The sequence below is a fragment of the Lissotriton helveticus genome, chromosome 11 (genome assembly GCF_964261635.1).
Source record: "Lissotriton helveticus chromosome 11, aLisHel1.1, whole genome shotgun sequence".
NCBI classification, from domain to species: Eukaryota; Metazoa; Chordata; class Amphibia; order Caudata; family Salamandridae; genus Lissotriton; species Lissotriton helveticus.
Genome location: NC_136072.1, coordinates 469,736,043 through 469,754,874, shown reverse-complemented (window position 1 = coordinate 469,754,874; position 18,832 = coordinate 469,736,043). Strand labels below are relative to the sequence as shown.

Sequence of the window (18,832 nt, the reverse complement as noted above, 5' to 3'; positions counted from 1 at the left end):
TAAGACAGGTTTGTGCTATCGTGTTTTTTTTTATGTTAAGTGTCGTGTCTGAATTCTCTTTTTAATTATTCAGCTCTGTTAATGATGTAATTTGCATTTCAATAAATCATTGTCTTTGTTGCAACCTAGAGTAGTCCGTATTAAAGATTTGAATGATAGATACACTATCATTGTGCTCTCTGACTTCTCACAAAGGAATCAAGTGGGAGGTCCACCCAATATTATCCTATTAGGGTCTGTGATAGATGATCTGTGCAATCTCTAGACTGACACGTCCTGTGTCATAGCCCACAGGTTGGTTAGTACGACCCATAACTAGTCGCTTCGCTCCACAGACTCACAGGCTATTTCCAGGAGTCTAGAGCCAAAAGAGATCTACTGGAAGGGCTGGATCCCTGGCACACATCCCCTGCAGCTTGCAAAATCACTTTGTCAGAGCTATCTTTAGGCATAGGCGACATATATAATTGCCTGTGGCTCTAATGCAATGGGTGTCAGTACAGCACATAGTATAGGAGACTGATTCTGCATACTATTGTGCAGCTCGGTGAACAGACAGTGCAAATCGATACCGCTGTGACCCACATCCTCCCCAGGCATCAACATCAGTAACATGAGATGAAGAGTCCATTCAGCAAATAATATTAAGAACCGGTCGGTTCCGGGCTGGTGAACTCCAGTGATTATTGGGCCCGATTCACAGAACTAACTTAAGACAAAATCCTAAACTTACTACCATTTTCGTATTCACAGAAGGCACTTACTCATTTTGGTATTCACAGAAGACACTTACTCTTTTCGGTATTCACAGAAGTTAGGAGTACTAACTTTAGGACTCCTAAATGTCTTCTGTGAATACGGAAAGTCTTAAAATTAGGATTTTTCTCAGTTTAGTTGTAGTAAAGTTAAGACTCCTAACTTTAGAACTCCTAAATGCCTTCTGTGAATACCGAAAGTCTTAAAAATAGGATTTTTCTCAATTTAGTAGTAGTAAAGTTAGGACTCCTAACTTTCGGACTCTTAAATGCCTTCTGTGAATACCGAAAGTCTTAAAATTAGGATTTTTCTCAGTTTAGTAGTAGTAAAGTTGAGAAAAGTCCTCATTTTAAGACTTTCGGTATTCACAGAAGGCATTTAGGAGTCTGAAAGTTAGGAGTCCTAACTTTACTACTACTAAATTGAGAAAAATCCTATTTTTAAGACTTTCGGTATTCACAGAAGGCATTTAGGAGTTCTAAAGTTAGGAGTCCTAACTTTACTACTACTAAATTGAGAAAAATCCTAATTTTAAGACTTTTGGTATTCACAGAAGGCATTTAAGAGTCCGAAAGTTAGGAGTCCTAACTTTACTACTACAAAATTGAGAAAAATCCTATTTTTAAGACTTTCGGTATTCACAGAAGGCATTTAGGAGTTCTAAAGTTAGGAGTCCTAACTTTACTACTACTAAATTGAGAAAAATCCTAATTTTAAGACTTTTGGTATTCACAGAAGGCATTTAAGAGTCCGAAAGTTAGAAATCCTAACTTTACTACTACTAAATGGAGAAAAATCCTATTTTTAAGACTTTCGGTATTCACAGAAGGCATTTAGGAGTTCTAAAGTTAGGAGTCCTAACTTTACTACTACTAAACTGAGAAAAATCCTAATTTTAAGACTTTCGGTATTCACAGAAGGCATTTAGGAGTCCTAAAGTTAGGACTCCTAACTTCTGTGAATACCGAAATGAGTAAGTGCCTTCTGTGAATACCAAAATGAGTAAGTGCCTTCTGTGAATACCAAAATGGTAGTAAGTTTAGGATTTTGTCTTAAGTTAGTTCTGTGAATCGGGCCCTCAGCCACCTCATTCAAGAGAAGGTGGTGTAAGAGACGATCTTAGAGGCAGGGCCTGCTGCCTTACCCTGGTTTGGGCTGCTAGAGATTGAAAGCAACAGAGAAATGTCCCTTGTCATTGGATTTTTCACTTCCAGCCAGCCCAGTCTGTCCAGCCCTGCAGTTTTCTCCATGCAGAGAGTTAGGCAACCATGGTTCTACACATGAAGCAACCTGATGTAGAGGTCAAAGAGGTGTGTTGTGATTTGAGACTGGACTGATAGCATCATTTCTGAAATCCATAGTTATTTGGTCACTGTAGTCTGTAGTTCCTTAATTCTATCTTAGCAGCGTTTCTGTAATGGTAAAAAGATCAAACTTGCATGCCTATACTTCAATTTCATATTAAAAAAGAATTGTATATCACTTTCAGTAACTGAGACATATCATATGCTTCTCTTTCAGAGGGAGCTCTGTAGGTTTGCTATTCCTCCCGCTAGTTTTTCATCAAGGGTTCCTGAGATTTGAATGTGCCTTTTTATGTTTTCTTTCTTCACAGTTCCTTTCACTTCACTGTAATTCTTGAGAGGCCTTATTTAAGTAAAGCTGCAGCAGGCAGGCACATCATTGTTTCAGAAATCAGTACACATATGGACACAATATTTCCCCTAGGCAACAGGCAGTGTCTTTGCAACAGCCAATCTCAAGGTCTGTGTTACCTACTGTCATTGTGAAGTAAATATGCACACTCACCACAGGCCTTATGAAATGGGATCCCAGAAAGCACTACACCTCATAAAGCACTATAGATGAACAAAGTATTCACAAGCAGATAGATTGGTGCTTTGAGTCATTGGACCACGTAATCCTCATATTAAGGTTTCAACACAGTCGCAGGACTTTATTGTGAGGGCTCCGACATCAGGAGCAGTGCACACTTTAGACCCTCCGGTCCTGCAATAAGCACACAGTAGATATGTGGCCTTCCAATGAAGCATCAGCCTCTAATGAAAAGTTGTCAGTTTAGCCAATCCTGGGGAAATATAATTGGTCAACCTTCATGTAGTCGCCTTGGCATACGTTACCTAGGAGAGTTTGCTGTCCAACTAAATTCAATAACAACTGACAGATCTAGCTGTATCATAAGTTAATTTCATCTTGCACTCACAGACATTTATTTTTTAGCTCTATTAAGCCAGTCTCTGTGCCATTATGCAGTGCCATCCGACGCCGATGTAGAGCCAATCTGACAACATTCCTGCACGGCTGGATCACAATGCGAAACCCAACTGCGAGTTTCGGCCCCAACGCAGCGCCAATCCAAAGACATAGATGCAAGGCTCATTGATGTAGCGCCTGCGTCATAAGGGGTGTAATGATAACGTGGAACCCGACTGCGAGGCTCGACTTCGGGGCATCGACCCAAATGTGTCAATTAGGACGGGTGCATCGAGTCTGCGACTCCGAAGCTTGCTCCATCCAAAGTACTTTTTAAGCAGCCCCTGCGTGGTTCCTGTAGCCGGCCTGCCCTCCATCGCTGTTGGCCTGAAACGTTGGATTTTCCTCAGTTTAGTGCAACCTCAAGTAACCTTTTAGCGCTATTGACTTTTAAGCACTATATTGCAGTTTATTATTTAGAAATTTATATCTCAAGTTTTACTTATTGGATGTTTGTTGTTTTGGTCTTGTTTTACTCAGATAAATACTCTCTACTTTTCTAAACTGGTGTATAGTCTTTTTGTGGAGTTCTCACTGTGTTACTATAATGTAAGAGTTGCACAAATACCTTACACATTGCCTCTTAAGTTAAGCCTCACTGCTCTGTGTCAAGCTAGCAGAGGGTGAGTACAGGTTAATTTAGGTTGTGCATCTGGCTTACCCTGACTAGGATTGTGGTCCCTACTTGGACAGGGTGCAAACCTCTGTGTACTAGAGACCCTATTTCTAACATACCTTTTCTTGAAGCTAACAAGGATTTCTTGTGATGTAAATTAAACCTAAAATTCGTTTTGATACATGTTCTAAGTATATTTGCTTTTGAGAAAGCACCCATACTGTTCAATTAAGGATGTTTGCGATGGTTAATTTTTTTTAAATGTAAAATTGTTATTGCACGCATATGGCATGACATCTAGGTGGAAGCATGATCTTTTTTTTTGTGTGGCATAAGCTTGCATTAGAAAAGTAACCATCACACTAGTTTGTAATGGCCAGACCAATTGGCTTTGCCAATGCATGTTTAAGCAGGGATGTTTGAAGCCTGTAAGTACGACCCCTTTTACAAGGGTCCATTTATACTTAAGTAATATACTTCAAGGTAAGCTTAAAGCAAGCATTTTGTACAGATGGTGCACATTGGGATCAAAGAAGAAAAATGTGAGCTGGTTCAACAATATTGCCTTAAACTTTGTGAATGTTTAGAAAGAGTTATAAATTAAAATGAAATAATTACTTGGAGCTTTGATGAATAGTTGCACTTACCTTTCGCCACTCCTCAGGAGACATAAGTTTTAGCATGTTCTCTGGAATGAGATCTTTCAGGAACTTAGGGATAAGCACCAGTTGTGATCTGTCATTGTCATGTTTGATCTTATAGATGAGGCCAGCCAGAGTCCCCGCATCCTCAGGCGAACACTTGTGATACCCTTTTAGGTACTTGGGAAGCTCCTGCAAGATAAACCTTTATCATGAAGTACTGGCCACACAGCAATACCTTATCACCAGTCAAAATAATCACTCATTTACTTTCCTTCTACCTTTGAAGAAACATCAGCTACAGTTTCAGTTTCAGTTTCATAATCTTTTATTCGATTGCCACATATTATTGCAACCATAAAAAGTACAGAGAAAAAAGCGTTACAATTATACATGTTTAAAAGACGTGTAAGGAGTTAATCAATCATATTAAAAGGAGAATAAAAACATAAGCTAAAATGTAAATTACTCATAGTGACGTCGATATTTGATGCAGGATTTAAAAAAATTAGCTACATACTTTGCTGTAGTAGGAGAATTCAGGCATTGCAAGTTTGAAAAAGCAAGACGACAGGTTCTTAAGCCGCTTGATCTTAGTAAGGGCATAATCCAGACCTTCCTTGGGAAAACATAAAATTTACAGAAAAATAAAATATGTATTGTTGATTGGGGGGAAACATCATCACAGGGACAAGGAATAATAACAGGGGACCAGTTTTGGACATTTGGAAAAGTCACAAGCCGGAAAAAAGAATTAAAACGAAATCTTGTAAGAAGGTACTTTTCATAATTATTCAGAGGGAAGGTCAAATATGGTTGTATGCCCAAATGAGTCTGTACGGCGATAACTTGTGAGTTTGTAGCTTTTACCAGTTCTGCTGCACTTCGAAGGGCTCTAAAATGGGACAAACACAGCTTTTTGAGATCTTTTCTTGAGATATCACTCATGCTCGTTGGATCGTTGAAGAAATTGGTGCGATCCATATCCAGGCAAAGGTTCCTGATATATTCTAGCCAAGGTATTTTTTCCCAGTTGACAAGGGCTGTACAGTCTGAGATTATAGAACGCATTAGGTGGCACTCCTCTTTTGTCCAGATACGGTGCCACTGAAGCACAGGTTGGCAGCGGATGGTGTCTGTGATAAAATCCATGCCTAATTCGGTTAACGAGGCATAGGTTGGGGCACTTTGGGGTAGGGCCAACAGATATTTAGCAAACTCGTTCTCGATCGTTTGGAGTGAATTTATCGGACCATAACCCCATAGCCCTGCACCATACGTTGCCACACTGTGGCATTTAGCATAATAAATTGCGAGAAGTTCAGGGGGTGCAGGTTTCCCCAGTTTCCTTGAAAAGGAAACTAGGGCTGCCTTCGCTCTCATGAAAAGCAGTTTTTTGCTTGTCATGGCCTGCCGCCAACTCAGGGAATCGTCCACCGGGATGCCCAAATAGGGATAGACACGAGTTCTTTCAAGTTTGGTTTTATCAACGAAGATGGATTTAGGGTTTCTTATTTTCGGGCCAAGGTGCATGACGAATGTCTTTTTTATATTGACCTTAAGGCCAAGGGAATCCATAAAAGCACAATATTTGTTTAGCTGTGCTTGTAATTGAATCAGCGTCCTGGCAAAAATAACTGAGTCATCGGCATATAGCAACGTAGGTATAGGGCGATGTTTGATTTGTGGAAGATCCTGGCTCCCTTCTAACATGGCTGCCTCCAAGCCGTTTGTGTACAGATTGAACAAGAAGGGAGCCAGTACACAGCCCTGTCTGACTCCTTTCGTAATTTTGAACGAGGGGGTAAGTTCTCCACTGGTTCCATATCTGACTTTTGCAGTTGCGTCAGAGTAAAGTTCGCGCAAGAAAGCTATCAGAGGAGGATCAACGCCCATTTCTCCGAGGAGGGCCCAGAGTTTCGAATGCTGTACGCAGTCAAATGCCGCACTGAGGTCGACATATACTAGAAATAAGTGGCCTTTTTTTGCATTTACATACTTCCCTATCAAGAGAGCAAGGTTCAGGGCCTGTTCTACAGTCCCAAGACCCTCCTGGAACCCATATTGGAGGTCGGTCAAGGTGTTGTTAGTATGTGCCCACTCTTGAAGACGCTCCAGCAGCAAACGTCCCGCTACCTTACCCAGGGAGTCCAGGAGGGAAATGGGTCTGTAGCAGACCGGATCGTTCCTGTCACCTTTTTTGAAGATGGGAAGGAGGATGGATGTAGACCAGGAGTCAATAAGGCCCAAGGTTGTTGTCGCGGTCAGAACCTGGGTGAGTAGCGGGGACCATAGCTCGATGTTGTGAGTGAAAATGTCCACCGGCACCCCGCCTGGACCGGGGGCCTTACCTGGTTTCGACATTTTTAGGGCCCTAATCACCTCTCCATGCTCAAAGCGGATGTTTAATGGGAAGATATTTAAGTTCATTGTAGAAATGGTGATAGGGCTTTCCTCGATTGGATTAGTTGTGGGTTCTCCGAAAATTCTTGAAAAGTGAGAAACCCATTCTTCTGCTGTAATTGCAACGTCGAGATGTTGAGTAGACGACGAGTTTGACAAAAAGGGAGATTTTACCACACGCCAGAAGTGTCCACTGTCCCTTGTTCGACAGCTAAGGTGAAGTTGTGACCACAGATTGGCTTTGATGTCTTTCGTTTGCTTGACCCTTTCGGCCTTATAGAGTTTTCTTAGTCTTGCTATCTCTAGGCGGTACCTCGGGGTGGTCTAGAGAGCTATCTTAAGGTTTGAAAGAGCTTTCCGACACCCGGAGTTAAACCAGCCCTCGGCCGAGGGTTTCCGGACGGTGGTACGCGTTAGTTCCTCTTTTATCGTTCCCAGAATCCTGCCGAAACTGGCCAAGACCGTTTGAGGGGATGAGCAGGGATCTAGGCAGTCGTTGACAGAACCGATAGCTTTTTTAAGAACTTTCTGAGTTACTGAATCGGGATCTATTTTGGCCCATTTCACTGTAAACCCTTTCAGTTTGTCCATACTTAATGATTCCTGGGTTAGTAGGCTTCTGGCATTTGTATGAAGTGACACTGTTTGTAATTGCAATGTAATTCTATTTGGGTAGTGATCGCTGGAGCTATCTGTACCTGTAGAAAATTTTGCCAGTTGGCCCTTTAGGTTCTGTGAGCAAAGGATAAAGTCGATTGTGCTAGACAGACCCCTACCATGAAATGTTGTGGAGAAGTTGACTTTGGGGTGAACCAGCTGATTCGCATATTCTAATTCCAGCGTGGCGAGACTCTCGTTCAGAGAGTTCCCATTGGAGCTATGAGCAAAATGGGCCAGGGGAGATCGACCTCGTCATTCAGTCCACAGTTTCCATTTCTATGGTTAGGGCAGAGTGGGATATTGAAATTGCCTCCCCATATGATGTAAAGAGGGAGAGACGATGGTTTGTTCAGCTGTGACTGTAGGCAGATGGTAATTTCGTTCATTGTCTGCTCACAGTCAGTGGGTGCGAGATTGTTGTATAGATTTACCAGAAGGAAAATAAATCTGTGTTCAATGTGAATACTTAGAATTTGGTAACACGTTTCTTCTTTTAAGATAGTAATTTGTGTAGGGGGTAAGATGTTAGTTACATAAACAGTTAAACCACCCTTAGGTCTTCCGAGCAGACCCTGTGTTGCTGCAACGAAGAAAGTTTTAAAACCCACTTGATGGGCGGGGACCGTTAGCCAGGTCTCCTGGATACAGAGGATATGATTCTGGTTAGTCATATCCGCCCAAGATTGTAAGCTGGTCTTAGAGCGAAGGCCAGCAATATTCCAATATAGGACGGATAGGAACAAATCGTTGGATGGATGGGAGTCACCTACTTGATTTTGTAAGGGGACTATGGTTACATTATCGGTCGCGGTTCGGTTGAGTAGGGCATATCCGGGTCTCTATAGGTAAAAGAGACTTGGAGCCCTCGTTCAAGAAAGGGATTTGACCAAGAGGGATTTCAAAGTCCGCCACTGCAGGATCAGTACGGGCAGCGGGACAAAATACAGGTAGTGGAAGTTGGGCACTGATAGTATTTGGAAGTGGAAAGGTTGTATATGGTGGTAAATTTGCCGACACTTTCATTGTAGGCAGTGGAGGGATAGGTGACCTCCAAAGCTGAGTCTTGCACTTTGGGGTGGTTGACGGTCAATCGACCATTTCTAGACAGTCGTACCTATTTCTTGTAGGGAAACCTTGCCAACCCGTTAGAGGAACCTGTTCTCTGTTGGAAAGCCATGGCCGGGGTTGCCATTCTCTGCTAATATTTCTCTGGGTAAGCCAGGGACCCTCATAGTCCCAGGGCCTCTCCAGTGAATGCTCCCAGTTTGAAGCCATTGGATTTTGGTTGTTATATTGGTTGATATGTTTGGGGGGGTAAAAAAAGGAAAGACGATAAGCGTCGATCCCCCCGCTCTTTGCTAGAGCTGGCCATGAACAGATATGGTCAACAGTTATCGGGTCTTCGCAGTTAACTATTATGCAATCTCCCTGTATGCTCTTAGGTTCTGAGCCTATCCACGATACTCTGCGCACTGTGGATATTCTGCTAGTGTAGGCAGATTGTGTGGGCCTGTTGATATTAAGCCACTGTAGAACCTTGTTTTGAAGGGACCAGGATGGTTCCTTCGTGGTTTCCGGGAGTTCCGGGACCCCTGTTAGAATGACGGTAAAGGGGGACGCTTCTCGTGGAAGGTGAAACGGGCGTCTAGACTTATACCCCCTTTTCCCATCACCTAATACATTTAACGTGGCGGGCCGGGGAATTAAAGATGGAATTGGTCTCTGAAATTGTGGCTGAACAGGACCTTTAGCAGAATTTGGCTGAATTGTTACAGAATGGGGGGGAACTGGTTGGGGTAGGGAGTTAGTCGGGGTTATATCTGTTAGCGCACTACCGGGATTAGGATTGGGGGGGCGAAGGTGTTAGGCTTCTTAGCGTTTGATTGTGTAGTTTGAGGTGTTAGGGCGTTTAAAGTTTTAGATTCGCAGACATTTTTCGAACCGCCTTGAGCACTGGAGCTTATAGAGATTCCCTTGCTAGCCCCTATATTAGGTTGGTTCATGCTAAGATGGCTAGATGGTTTTTGAGTCAACTTTGCCAGTTGTTTTTCGATAGCCATAATGCTACGTTCTAGGGGTTGAAGATGGTGTTTTAGGATTTCCCTAAAGCTTGCCAGGAGTTGTGTATTTGTACTGCAGAGACGACAGAGTTCCCCAACGTTATCTCCAGTCATATGGGGTAAATTTATATGTTGATCTGGAGCGTTTGATAAACCCTGCATGTTTGAAGAGTTTGGTCTTTCTGAGTTAATGGGAGGAGCCTTGGTGTTTTTTGGTTTGTCTTTTTTCTGCTTAGGAACTGCACCCTCCTTAACCCCCGTGTGCTGAGAACTTGTACTTGGTTCCTGGGACTGTAGTAGCTGAAGGTCGGGTGTAATTTCTAGATTCCCTAGGGTATCTGTGTCTAGTGAGAGATTCGAGACAGAAAGATCTATTGATCTTGGGATTGAGTGAATCTCTGCTGAGACAATTGGCTGTGATTGCAGTGATTGTATTAATACTGGTGATTGTGTTAACACAGGTATATCTGGTGGTTGATTGAGGGGAGATTGGGCTAGAGCTATGGGTCCCAATGACGACCTTCTAGCAATAGCGAGGTCGTATGAAACCCTTCGCTCTAGAAGAGATATACTTTGGTTGATAACTTCGTAAGTCCGTGTAATGAACCGATCAATAGGGCCAGTAGGTAGAACATTGGCCTTGGCTGTCTTGCTTCTAGTCTCTCGGGTCATGGTGGTTGAATCTAGGGCTCTGCCTAGAGGAGTACACAGGTTCTACCGGCAACAGTGGCAATTGAATAGAATTGGGGTACCTGATCCGTCGAGGTGTATATTGCTTGAAGAAGAAACCACAGGGGGTGGCCCAGCCCAGTCTAGTTCGGTCTAGAACGGGCCCGCTCTTGGCCCGGGCTTCGCCCGGCGCACTCCCGCGCGCTCCCGCGATGCGGGTGATGACGGCAATTTAAAGCGCCTCCTGGCTCGTGCCTGCCGTGTCCGCCACTAAGCCCTCTGGGAAAGGTAGTCCCCCGCTCGGCGGCCACTTGGTTGGAATCGCGGCAGCGGGGGGACTACAGGGCAGGACCAGCGTCAGGAAAACAAAGTTGTGGGCAGAGTCTTGGCAGGAGGCAACGAGTGGTTTTACAGCGGAGCGCCCGCTCCAACGCTGTGTAAGTAGAGAAGCAGAACACCCGCTCCACCGGCGATGATGGCAATTTAAAGCGCCTCCTGGCGCGTGCCTGCCGTGTCCGCCACTAAGCCCTCTGGGAAAGGTAGTCCCCCGCTCGGCGGCCGCTTGGTTGGATTCGCGGCAGCGGGGGGACTACAGGGCAGGACCAGCGTCAGGAAAACAAAGTTGTGGGCAGAGTCTTGGCAGGAGGCAACGAGTGGTTTTACAGCGGAGCGCCCGCTCCAACGCTGTGTAAGTAGAGAAGCAGAACACCCGCTCCACCGGCGATGACGGCAATTTAAAGCGCCTCCTGGCGCGTGCCTGCCGTGTCCGCCACTAAGCCCTCTGGGAAAGGTAGTCCCCCGCTCGGCGGCCGCTTGGTTGGAATCGCGGCAGCGGGGGGACTACAGGGCAGGACCAGCGTCAGGAAAACAAAGTTGTGGGCAGAGTCTTGGCAGGAGGCAACGGGTGGTTTTACAGCGGAGCGCCCGCTCCAACGCTGTGTAAGTAGAGAAGCAGAACATCAGCTACACTACCCTAGATGTCCGACATGTAAGCTTCAAAATAGCATTGTCTCATAGTTTCCAGCAGTGTGAAACCAGCTCCCACTACAAGTGCACTCTCAGTGCCATAGGACTCGAGGAATGTGAGATTCCCGACAGCTGTGTCTTGTCAGTGTTGTAGGACACTGACCGTTCAAACTGTGTTTCAGTGAGGTGCTGTCCTTGCTGTAAGACAAGGGTAGTGTTAACTCTCATCTCGCGGTACCGATCAGTGCAACTGTAAACCATCAAAGTAGGCCTTCTCCTTCAATGCCATGTTTCTCATTTATGAACCGAGAATGGTGTCACTTCCCGTCAGATCTTCCCTCTCATTGAAATACAACGTCAGCTTCCTGCAGTAGTCAACTGGCCCTGGTGCAGGCCAGCTGCAAGATGGTGCATCCTCATGCAATGTGAAATAAGGGTTATAGGATGGAAACAATATGATAGTCATTCAGCACTGACAGGGCACCTGAAGTGTGAGCTTCCACGGATGGTGCCAGTAGAAGGATTATCGAAGTGATATGTCGTCAATAATGTCTCGCTAACACCATAAAACAAATTTCTTTCTTTGAGCAGTCATGCGCAGGCAGGTAGTTCTTACTAACCTGGTGATAGTGAAAGATGGAGTCAGCCATTCGGTCTTTCCCAGGAATAACATTCAACCAGAGTTTCCTCATAAAGATCAACTGGTAGTCTGCAGCCTTCGACATTCCTGTAACAACAATTCGACTATCAAACTACTCAGGTTTTATAAAGATGTTTGCAATAAGTATATCTTTGTAATGTATGGCCTTTACAGAGAGCCTCTATCATTTATATCAGTTTGTGAATCTGGTAACTCACTGCTGTAAGCAGCCACAGTGGATAACAAAACTCGTTACCTATTGTTGTTATATCATAAAGGCCTTCCAGGCCAGGCTAACATTGGCTAACATGGCTCCCTGCGTGCCTAGAAGCAGAAAGCACAGCTGCAGGAGTCAGAAGGAAGGCAGGCAAGGTGGTGGAGGCTGGTTAAGGATGGCATTTAAGGTAGTTATTTTTCACATTTGAGTCAGGGAGGGGAAGCCATGTTATGCATGGCTCATCCATTACTCCTCTGCCCCTACACAGCAGCTGACAATCTTTTGGCTTTGTCGATGCTTATTTTGTTTTGTCATGGTTTTAGCAAAACTTTTTTTAACACAACTGTACTAATAAAAGCATATCCACAAATCTAATGCTACAGTGCAAAGGTGAATTTCTTTTTTAAACTTTTATTTTACATTTTGAACATTACATGCAACAAAAAAAACAGTACCAGAGCACATTCTCAGCTAGAAATATGTAATCAATGGAACCAAGTACACAACATTATGCACCACAATCCAAGAGTGGTATGACGGATCCTGAACATCAGAAATACCTACATAGTGCTATATTTCATATATCGGGATAGAGAGCGAGAACAAAAGCACAGTCCATTACAATCATTAGTTATCCTGAGGTGTTATTGTTCATCAGTTCTTGCCCAGTATATACGCACAAATGTCTCTAGGTCGGGATTACACCGGCAGCAGACTTCCAAGAGTGTCAGCATGGAAGAAGCAAGTTGGCAAGACTCGTAACCAATTAGCTAGCGGAAGCTTCTCCGCTATAGCAAAGGGGCATCGCCCCCCGCACCTCCTGCCAGCAGCCAAAATAATTAAAAATAAAACAATAATAAACTCTTGTTTATTATTGTTTCATTTTAGCTGTCGGAGTTGAGGCTTGGCGGTGGGGCCAGAGATGACAGGCTGGTGGAGGAGTGTATTGCACTGTAATCAGACGGTTTGGCGGGCCGTCTCAGGACGGCCAAACCGTCATGCGCACTGAAGCTCTTTCCAACCCCAGCTGTATTGCTGGATTAGAGAGATCAGGCACAGGCTCCTAGTCTACCTGGGAGAGCGCATCTACCACGCTCAGGCTAATCCTGACGCTGCTTTCATGATTTCGGATTCTGGGAGCCTGTGCCTGCAGTACACAGAGCCAGATCGGAGTGTCAAAGCCAGATCGGAGTGTGGATGCAGGTAAGCTACTTTTTTATTTTTATTTTGTTGTCCTTCCTTGGTTCCCCCCTCCCCCCCCACTTTGCCCAGATACCAGATGCTACTGCAATTAGCACAGTTCGAGGGGGAGAGCTACCTTTCAAGTCCATGGTCACTCTAAGTTTGGCTAATAATAATGCTACAGCAACTATTTTGCGATAGGACTTTGGAACTTCCTTATCATAGCCTAATATTGTAATCAAAGGGGTGACATCCATGGACAGCGTGGTACTTTGTAATTCATCTTTTAGAGTCTCCTGATGGAACTCGTATATCGTCAGACAGGACCACGCAATATGTAGGAAGTCTGCGTCTGGAGCAGCGCACCTCTAGCCGGTGGAGCTGGTGGACATGCCAAAAAGCAACATGGTAGTGTGGGAATAGTATGGCGACAACAAAACAGCGATTGCGCATCTATGATGTCGTGATGCAAGTTGCGCTTCCACTTGTCCCTCACAGTCAACCTATCAGCATTCCTAGCAGATATGACACAATTGTACTTTCGTGTGACTAGCTTATGTGGGCTGGGCTCACTATACCCATAGTAAGTGTGCCCCACTCGGGAGGCCTATCAGGTATTGTGGGGCAGAGCTCTTTCATAGAATGCAGTGTACATAGGTGTGTTCATACAATTATAGGATATGGGGCAGATTCACTCTGGAATTTCTCTTGCAACAAGAAGTGATTTTCAGTATATAGGCCTCCCAGTGTAAACAAACATCTGTTCCGCAGCAGTCTGATTATACCACCTTCAGAGATCAATTTTAGGCATGGATATTTAAGTAATGATAGGAGAGGTGAGTACAACTCTGTCAACCCAGTCATCACAGCCAGCCTAGACCAAGTTCATCCACTAAACTTAATTGTAGAGACCTCATAATTGGGTTGTCCTGGTTGCAACAAAGTACTAGTGTATGGTGGTGTAGGGCCAGTCAATCCAACGTCAAGGTCCCTATTTGGGGGCAGTCTCATATTGTGCAGACAGTGATGAGAGAATTGATTATGCGCTACAACATAAAAACGTCAAAATTAGAAGTGGCAAATTCACAGTAATTGTCGGGTGAATGCAGCTTATGCCAGACTATTCTGGCATGGCCACTGGTACAAACCACAAAAACACTACGGTAGGGGGGGACCTAGGGGAAGTTTACAGACCACGCTCTGGATACAATCCCCACGAAAGCCTATAAACAACAAAGGTACCAGAGGGTCTCAAAAAGGTGTGCCCAAAAGAAATAGAGAGCCAACCAATCCCTAAAAACCAAAGGGATGCGTCACAGAAAATTCTCAGCAGGATGAGAAAAATACCCATCAGTCACCATACGAATCCGCCCTTCATCATTTGGGATTTTATCCGTACCACCCGTCTGAGAAGCTCGGTGCCACACTTAGAGGTCAACCCGGTGGTAAGGGGGTTCCTCACAAGGTATAGGCAATGACAGTGTGGTATACCACTCGGTGTTTATGAGTGGCCAAAGACATGGGACTGGGGTGTGCAGTGCTAGAAAGAGTGAAGGAGTGAGAAAACCAAAAGAGAGTGTGTTAAAATTGGTTTGAAAAAGGCACTTGACAACAAGTTTATTCGGTGTGTGCCTCACATACCAAAGTTAAAAATCAATGCAACCTAAGGCTGTCTCATAATGTAGACCGCTTGAGGTATAAAAGGTCAACTAGTTTCTGCAATTCTGGAACTATTGTATCCTTGCATTCATCAGGACCAAATATACAATTAAAACTACTGCACCAAGTGAACTAAATAAAGTGAAAGGTGACACCGGGATAACAAAAACAAGTGCATAAAGTCACCTGAATGCTCCAGATGCCCTTACAGTCTGTGTTGATCACTAAGGAAAAGAAAAGGGTTAAGTATAGCTGTCTTGATCTAATGGGCTGACCAGAAAGTCCACTTTATGTGGATCAAACGTTACATCACACTGAGAGTATTGACATGCAGGCACTCAATACTAATATGGCCCGGTTTTAAGTTATTTGGAAAGAAAATTTCGTACGCCAAATGTCTTTCAGTCCTTACCTCGATCTGTAAGGTGGACTGACCTCACCCCACCTGGCAGCGGCTATGGGGAAGATGAAGCACCGCTCTAGAAAACATGTGAAACACACGTAAAAAACACAATGCGCACATACAGGGACAGAGCACTACCTGTTACCAATAGCCGACAAGGAATGGTGTCGGTCTCTTTCAAAAGAATATTTTAGTACCCAGCAGTCGCGGAGCCGAGACTCCGTTTAAAGAGGGATACAGTTTGTTGGAAAAGCGCAGCATAGTGCGAAGAAGAACTAAAGGCTTCTCTTACCTCTCCGTCGGTACTCCGGGCCGGCGTCCTGGCCGACTGGGGAGGTAACGAGAGGCAAGGTAGCGGTTGTTAAAAAGCCGCGCTGCTATTCGTCGCGAGGTCACGTGAAGTCACGTGAGGCGCTAAGCAGACCCGTATGATTGGTACAAAATCGGACAAGCCTGCGTTATCATAGGCTGTTACACTGAAGGCCGGGAGAGATCATTGGCCGATCAGACGCTTGGTAGTCATAGCGACGAGGGTAGACATATTGTCAACGCGAATGTAAACACAATGCGAGCAAAGTACAGTGGGGGATAAAAAGGCTAGGGGAATACACAAATGCAGTCCTGTATTACTGGTAATGGAAAAAATGCGTAGCTTTAAATCAGTGACACCGGATCAGACGGTCAAAGGTAAATTTGACCGGCGGGTCAAAAAGGCTGAGAATAGCCGCGCAAGGCAGCGAACAGTGCATGCCTAATTCCATAAGCTCTAAAACCAGAAAAAATACCCAGACACAACTTTCTGTGAATCTCGCTGTAATAAAGTATGGTATAATCAGAGTTAGGCAAAAAGGGAATAGCGGAGACATCGGGACTATGTCCCAGATGTGGTCAGGATGTGGTCAAGATGGACAAACTCGGCAAGGCGCTGTCACTCCGCCCAGCTAGTCAATATTCAAAGAGGAGAGAAAGTACGGGCAAGGAAATGATGTCAGTACCTTCATCATCTCTAAAGCAATAACTAGCACATAGAACAGCCTCTCAAAGGTAGAGTGTCCAGACAGGAGAAATGACATACTGGGGCCCTTCTCTGTTGCCGTGGGCTGAATCACAAAGCAGACCAAGGAATATCATCGTTCAGGCCACCTTTGTGTGTCTTCAATTTAAGTACCCATCTTTGTTCTTTAGTCAGCAGGTACTTAGTCACATCAGCTGTGTGTTTTGGGATAAATGGTTGCTCAACCAATCGGCAGCGAATTAATTTTCACAGAGAATACTTTGGTGAGTGGTAATGTAATATTTTGGAAAATATATAATTGCTTAGAGAGTGCTACCATTTTTGTGAGGAATATTCTGCCTGCAACTTTAAATGGTAGCCATGCAATTTCCATAATTTTCCCTCATACTGACAACCATCCCTAAGTGATACCGGATGCCTAGGTTAAGGGTGGGTTCTACTTGCCATGTAAAGGCATATTGGAGCACTGTGAGGGGAGATGGGAGGGTGGTTCATAGTGAGAGGTATCATCACTGAGTTTGACTGGATAATGTTGAGCCCAGACTTTCCCCCAACTGCCACAATTTCATTATTAATAGGATTTGGGTTATAGGTAAGATCTTTAATCAAGAGCAGGATGTTGCCTTCATACTTTGAAAGTATTATTTTCCTGTAGTCAAATAAATATCCCATTGCTGGTAGTATTCCCTGAGGATACTGATGAGGAGCTTGACTGCTAATATAAGAATTATTGGCCAACCAATCAGTCTAGCCCTGGCCACCAGCCTCATGGCAATTCTTTTTTTGTTTTGTCATGGTTTTTACACCTTATTGCATGCTGGAGTTGGGGAAAGAAAAATGTGAAGGACACCAACCACAGACTAATGGATGAAGTCTGGCTGAAGTAACTAAGTTATTTTTTGTAAAAATCAAAAGGTCTTGGCTAACACAAACCTAAAAAAGTGAATCAATCTGGCATTGGATGCAAGACTATTGCCTTTGAGAAAGAAAGAAACAAAGAAACAAAGAAAAAGGAAGAAAGGAAAGCAAGAAGGAAAGCAAACAGGAAAGAAAGCAGGCAAGAAAGAAGGAATTAGAAAAAATGTAGAAAGAAGGAAAGAAAAAGAAAAAAGACAAAAAAGCAAAAGAAATAAGACAAGAAACGAAAAAAGAATGAAGGGTGGAAAGAAGGAAGCATTCAATTCACTGGACTGGAATTACTTGTGTTATGCTCTTACACAGATGGGTAAAGGTGAACGCCTTCTGGCCTATACGTGACTGCTATATACAAAGCCTCTCTCACAGGTCCAGCTGGATCTTTCCATCCCTGCCACTTTCTCGGTTGAGCATGGCCCCCTGCAGGGGTACCCTCTCTTGCCCCTTTTATTCACGATGGCAATGGAGCCACTTGCCATCCGGTCAACATTGGGTCATTCCCCTTGCTGACTGTACACATACAGTGTTGCTATACGCCAATGATCTCCTATTGTATCTCCACGATGCACATAGCGGTCAACTGGAACAAAATCTCTGGTTACCTGCTTCGTACCGAACTGTCACTGCAGGAGATCTATCTGGGTGGAGCCCCCCTTACCTGGCGTACTTCTGCAGTTTGGTATCTAGGAATTTGCCTGTACCATTCTCCAACTGACCTTCTCAATGGCAATTTGCAACCCGCTCTAACAGCATTGAAGAACCTTGTACTCTGCTGGAAGAAATTACCCCTTGCTACAACAAGGAAGAATGCTTTATCACAGATGATGATCTTACCAAGACTTCTGTATTATTTTACCACTCTTCCAGTGGTATCCCCCTGTAGTTTCTTTCAGGAACTGGTTTCACTGTTAACAGAACTTATATGGGGTTATGGCCGCCATGGGTACCCTGAAAAAATTACAATTGCCCACCAGAGAGGGTGGTTTGGTTGCATTTGAAATCTACTTCCTGGCAGAAAAATTGCAATTGGTTGCTAGGTGGTTGGCAAACCACAATCTGGAAGAAACATGTCGTGGCTCACAGCCCCTCATTGCTGCCGCCATTCATGGCTTCCTACTCCCTCGACTTACAACAGACACAAGTGCAAGTTGCCCACAAATGCATCACCAGAATGCGTTTTCTAAAATGCCATGTCCCTCCTTAAGGTTCGGGGGTTCCCACTACAAAACCTCCCCCATTACCCAGGCACATATTGAGCTGCAGACCGGCGTAGCTGGCATGATAGGTCCCTGAACACAGCCAGTGACTTTATCTCTGACGGCCATCTCTTTTCCTTTGTGCAGCTCCAGACAGATCATAACCTTCCACCTGGACAATTCCTTACCTCCCATCAGCTACACAACATTTACCATATCTTTTGGTCCACAAGGGACGGCAACCCTTCTGCACATGCTGTTATTCAAGCACTTCTTAATCCTGGGGGAAGGTGGTCATTTGATCACATGGCTCTATGAAGCAATTAGTGGCCATACAGAAACCTCCTTGGGGCCCCTATGCACTAAGTGGGAAGAAGATATGGGGAGGGCACTGAACAACGTTGAGTGGACCCTGGCCTGGTCTTTCCTCACAGCGTCTCGAAACAAAAGGGTTCAAAAACATCAAGTTCCATATCCTTCACTGTAAATACTTGACTCCCATACAACTTAACTACAATTTTCCCACTGCAGATTTACAATGCCCCAGTTGTAACTCAAGG

General features: G+C 44.4%; 1 protein-coding gene across 1 annotated transcript in view; it reads right to left on the bottom strand.

Moving 5' to 3' along the window:
* MYO7B (myosin VIIB) overlaps positions 1-18,832 on the bottom strand; it is a 1,196,498-nt gene that overhangs the window by 127,193 nt on the left and 1,050,473 nt on the right. Inside the window, exons 43-44 of the mRNA XM_078666047.1 lie at positions 11,666-11,772; positions 4,294-4,479 (exon numbers count right to left, since the gene is read on the bottom strand). Of these exons, the coding sequence (XP_078522173.1) occupies positions 4,294-4,479; positions 11,666-11,772 (293 nt within the window). The remainder of the gene's footprint in view (positions 1-4,293; positions 4,480-11,665; positions 11,773-18,832) is intronic.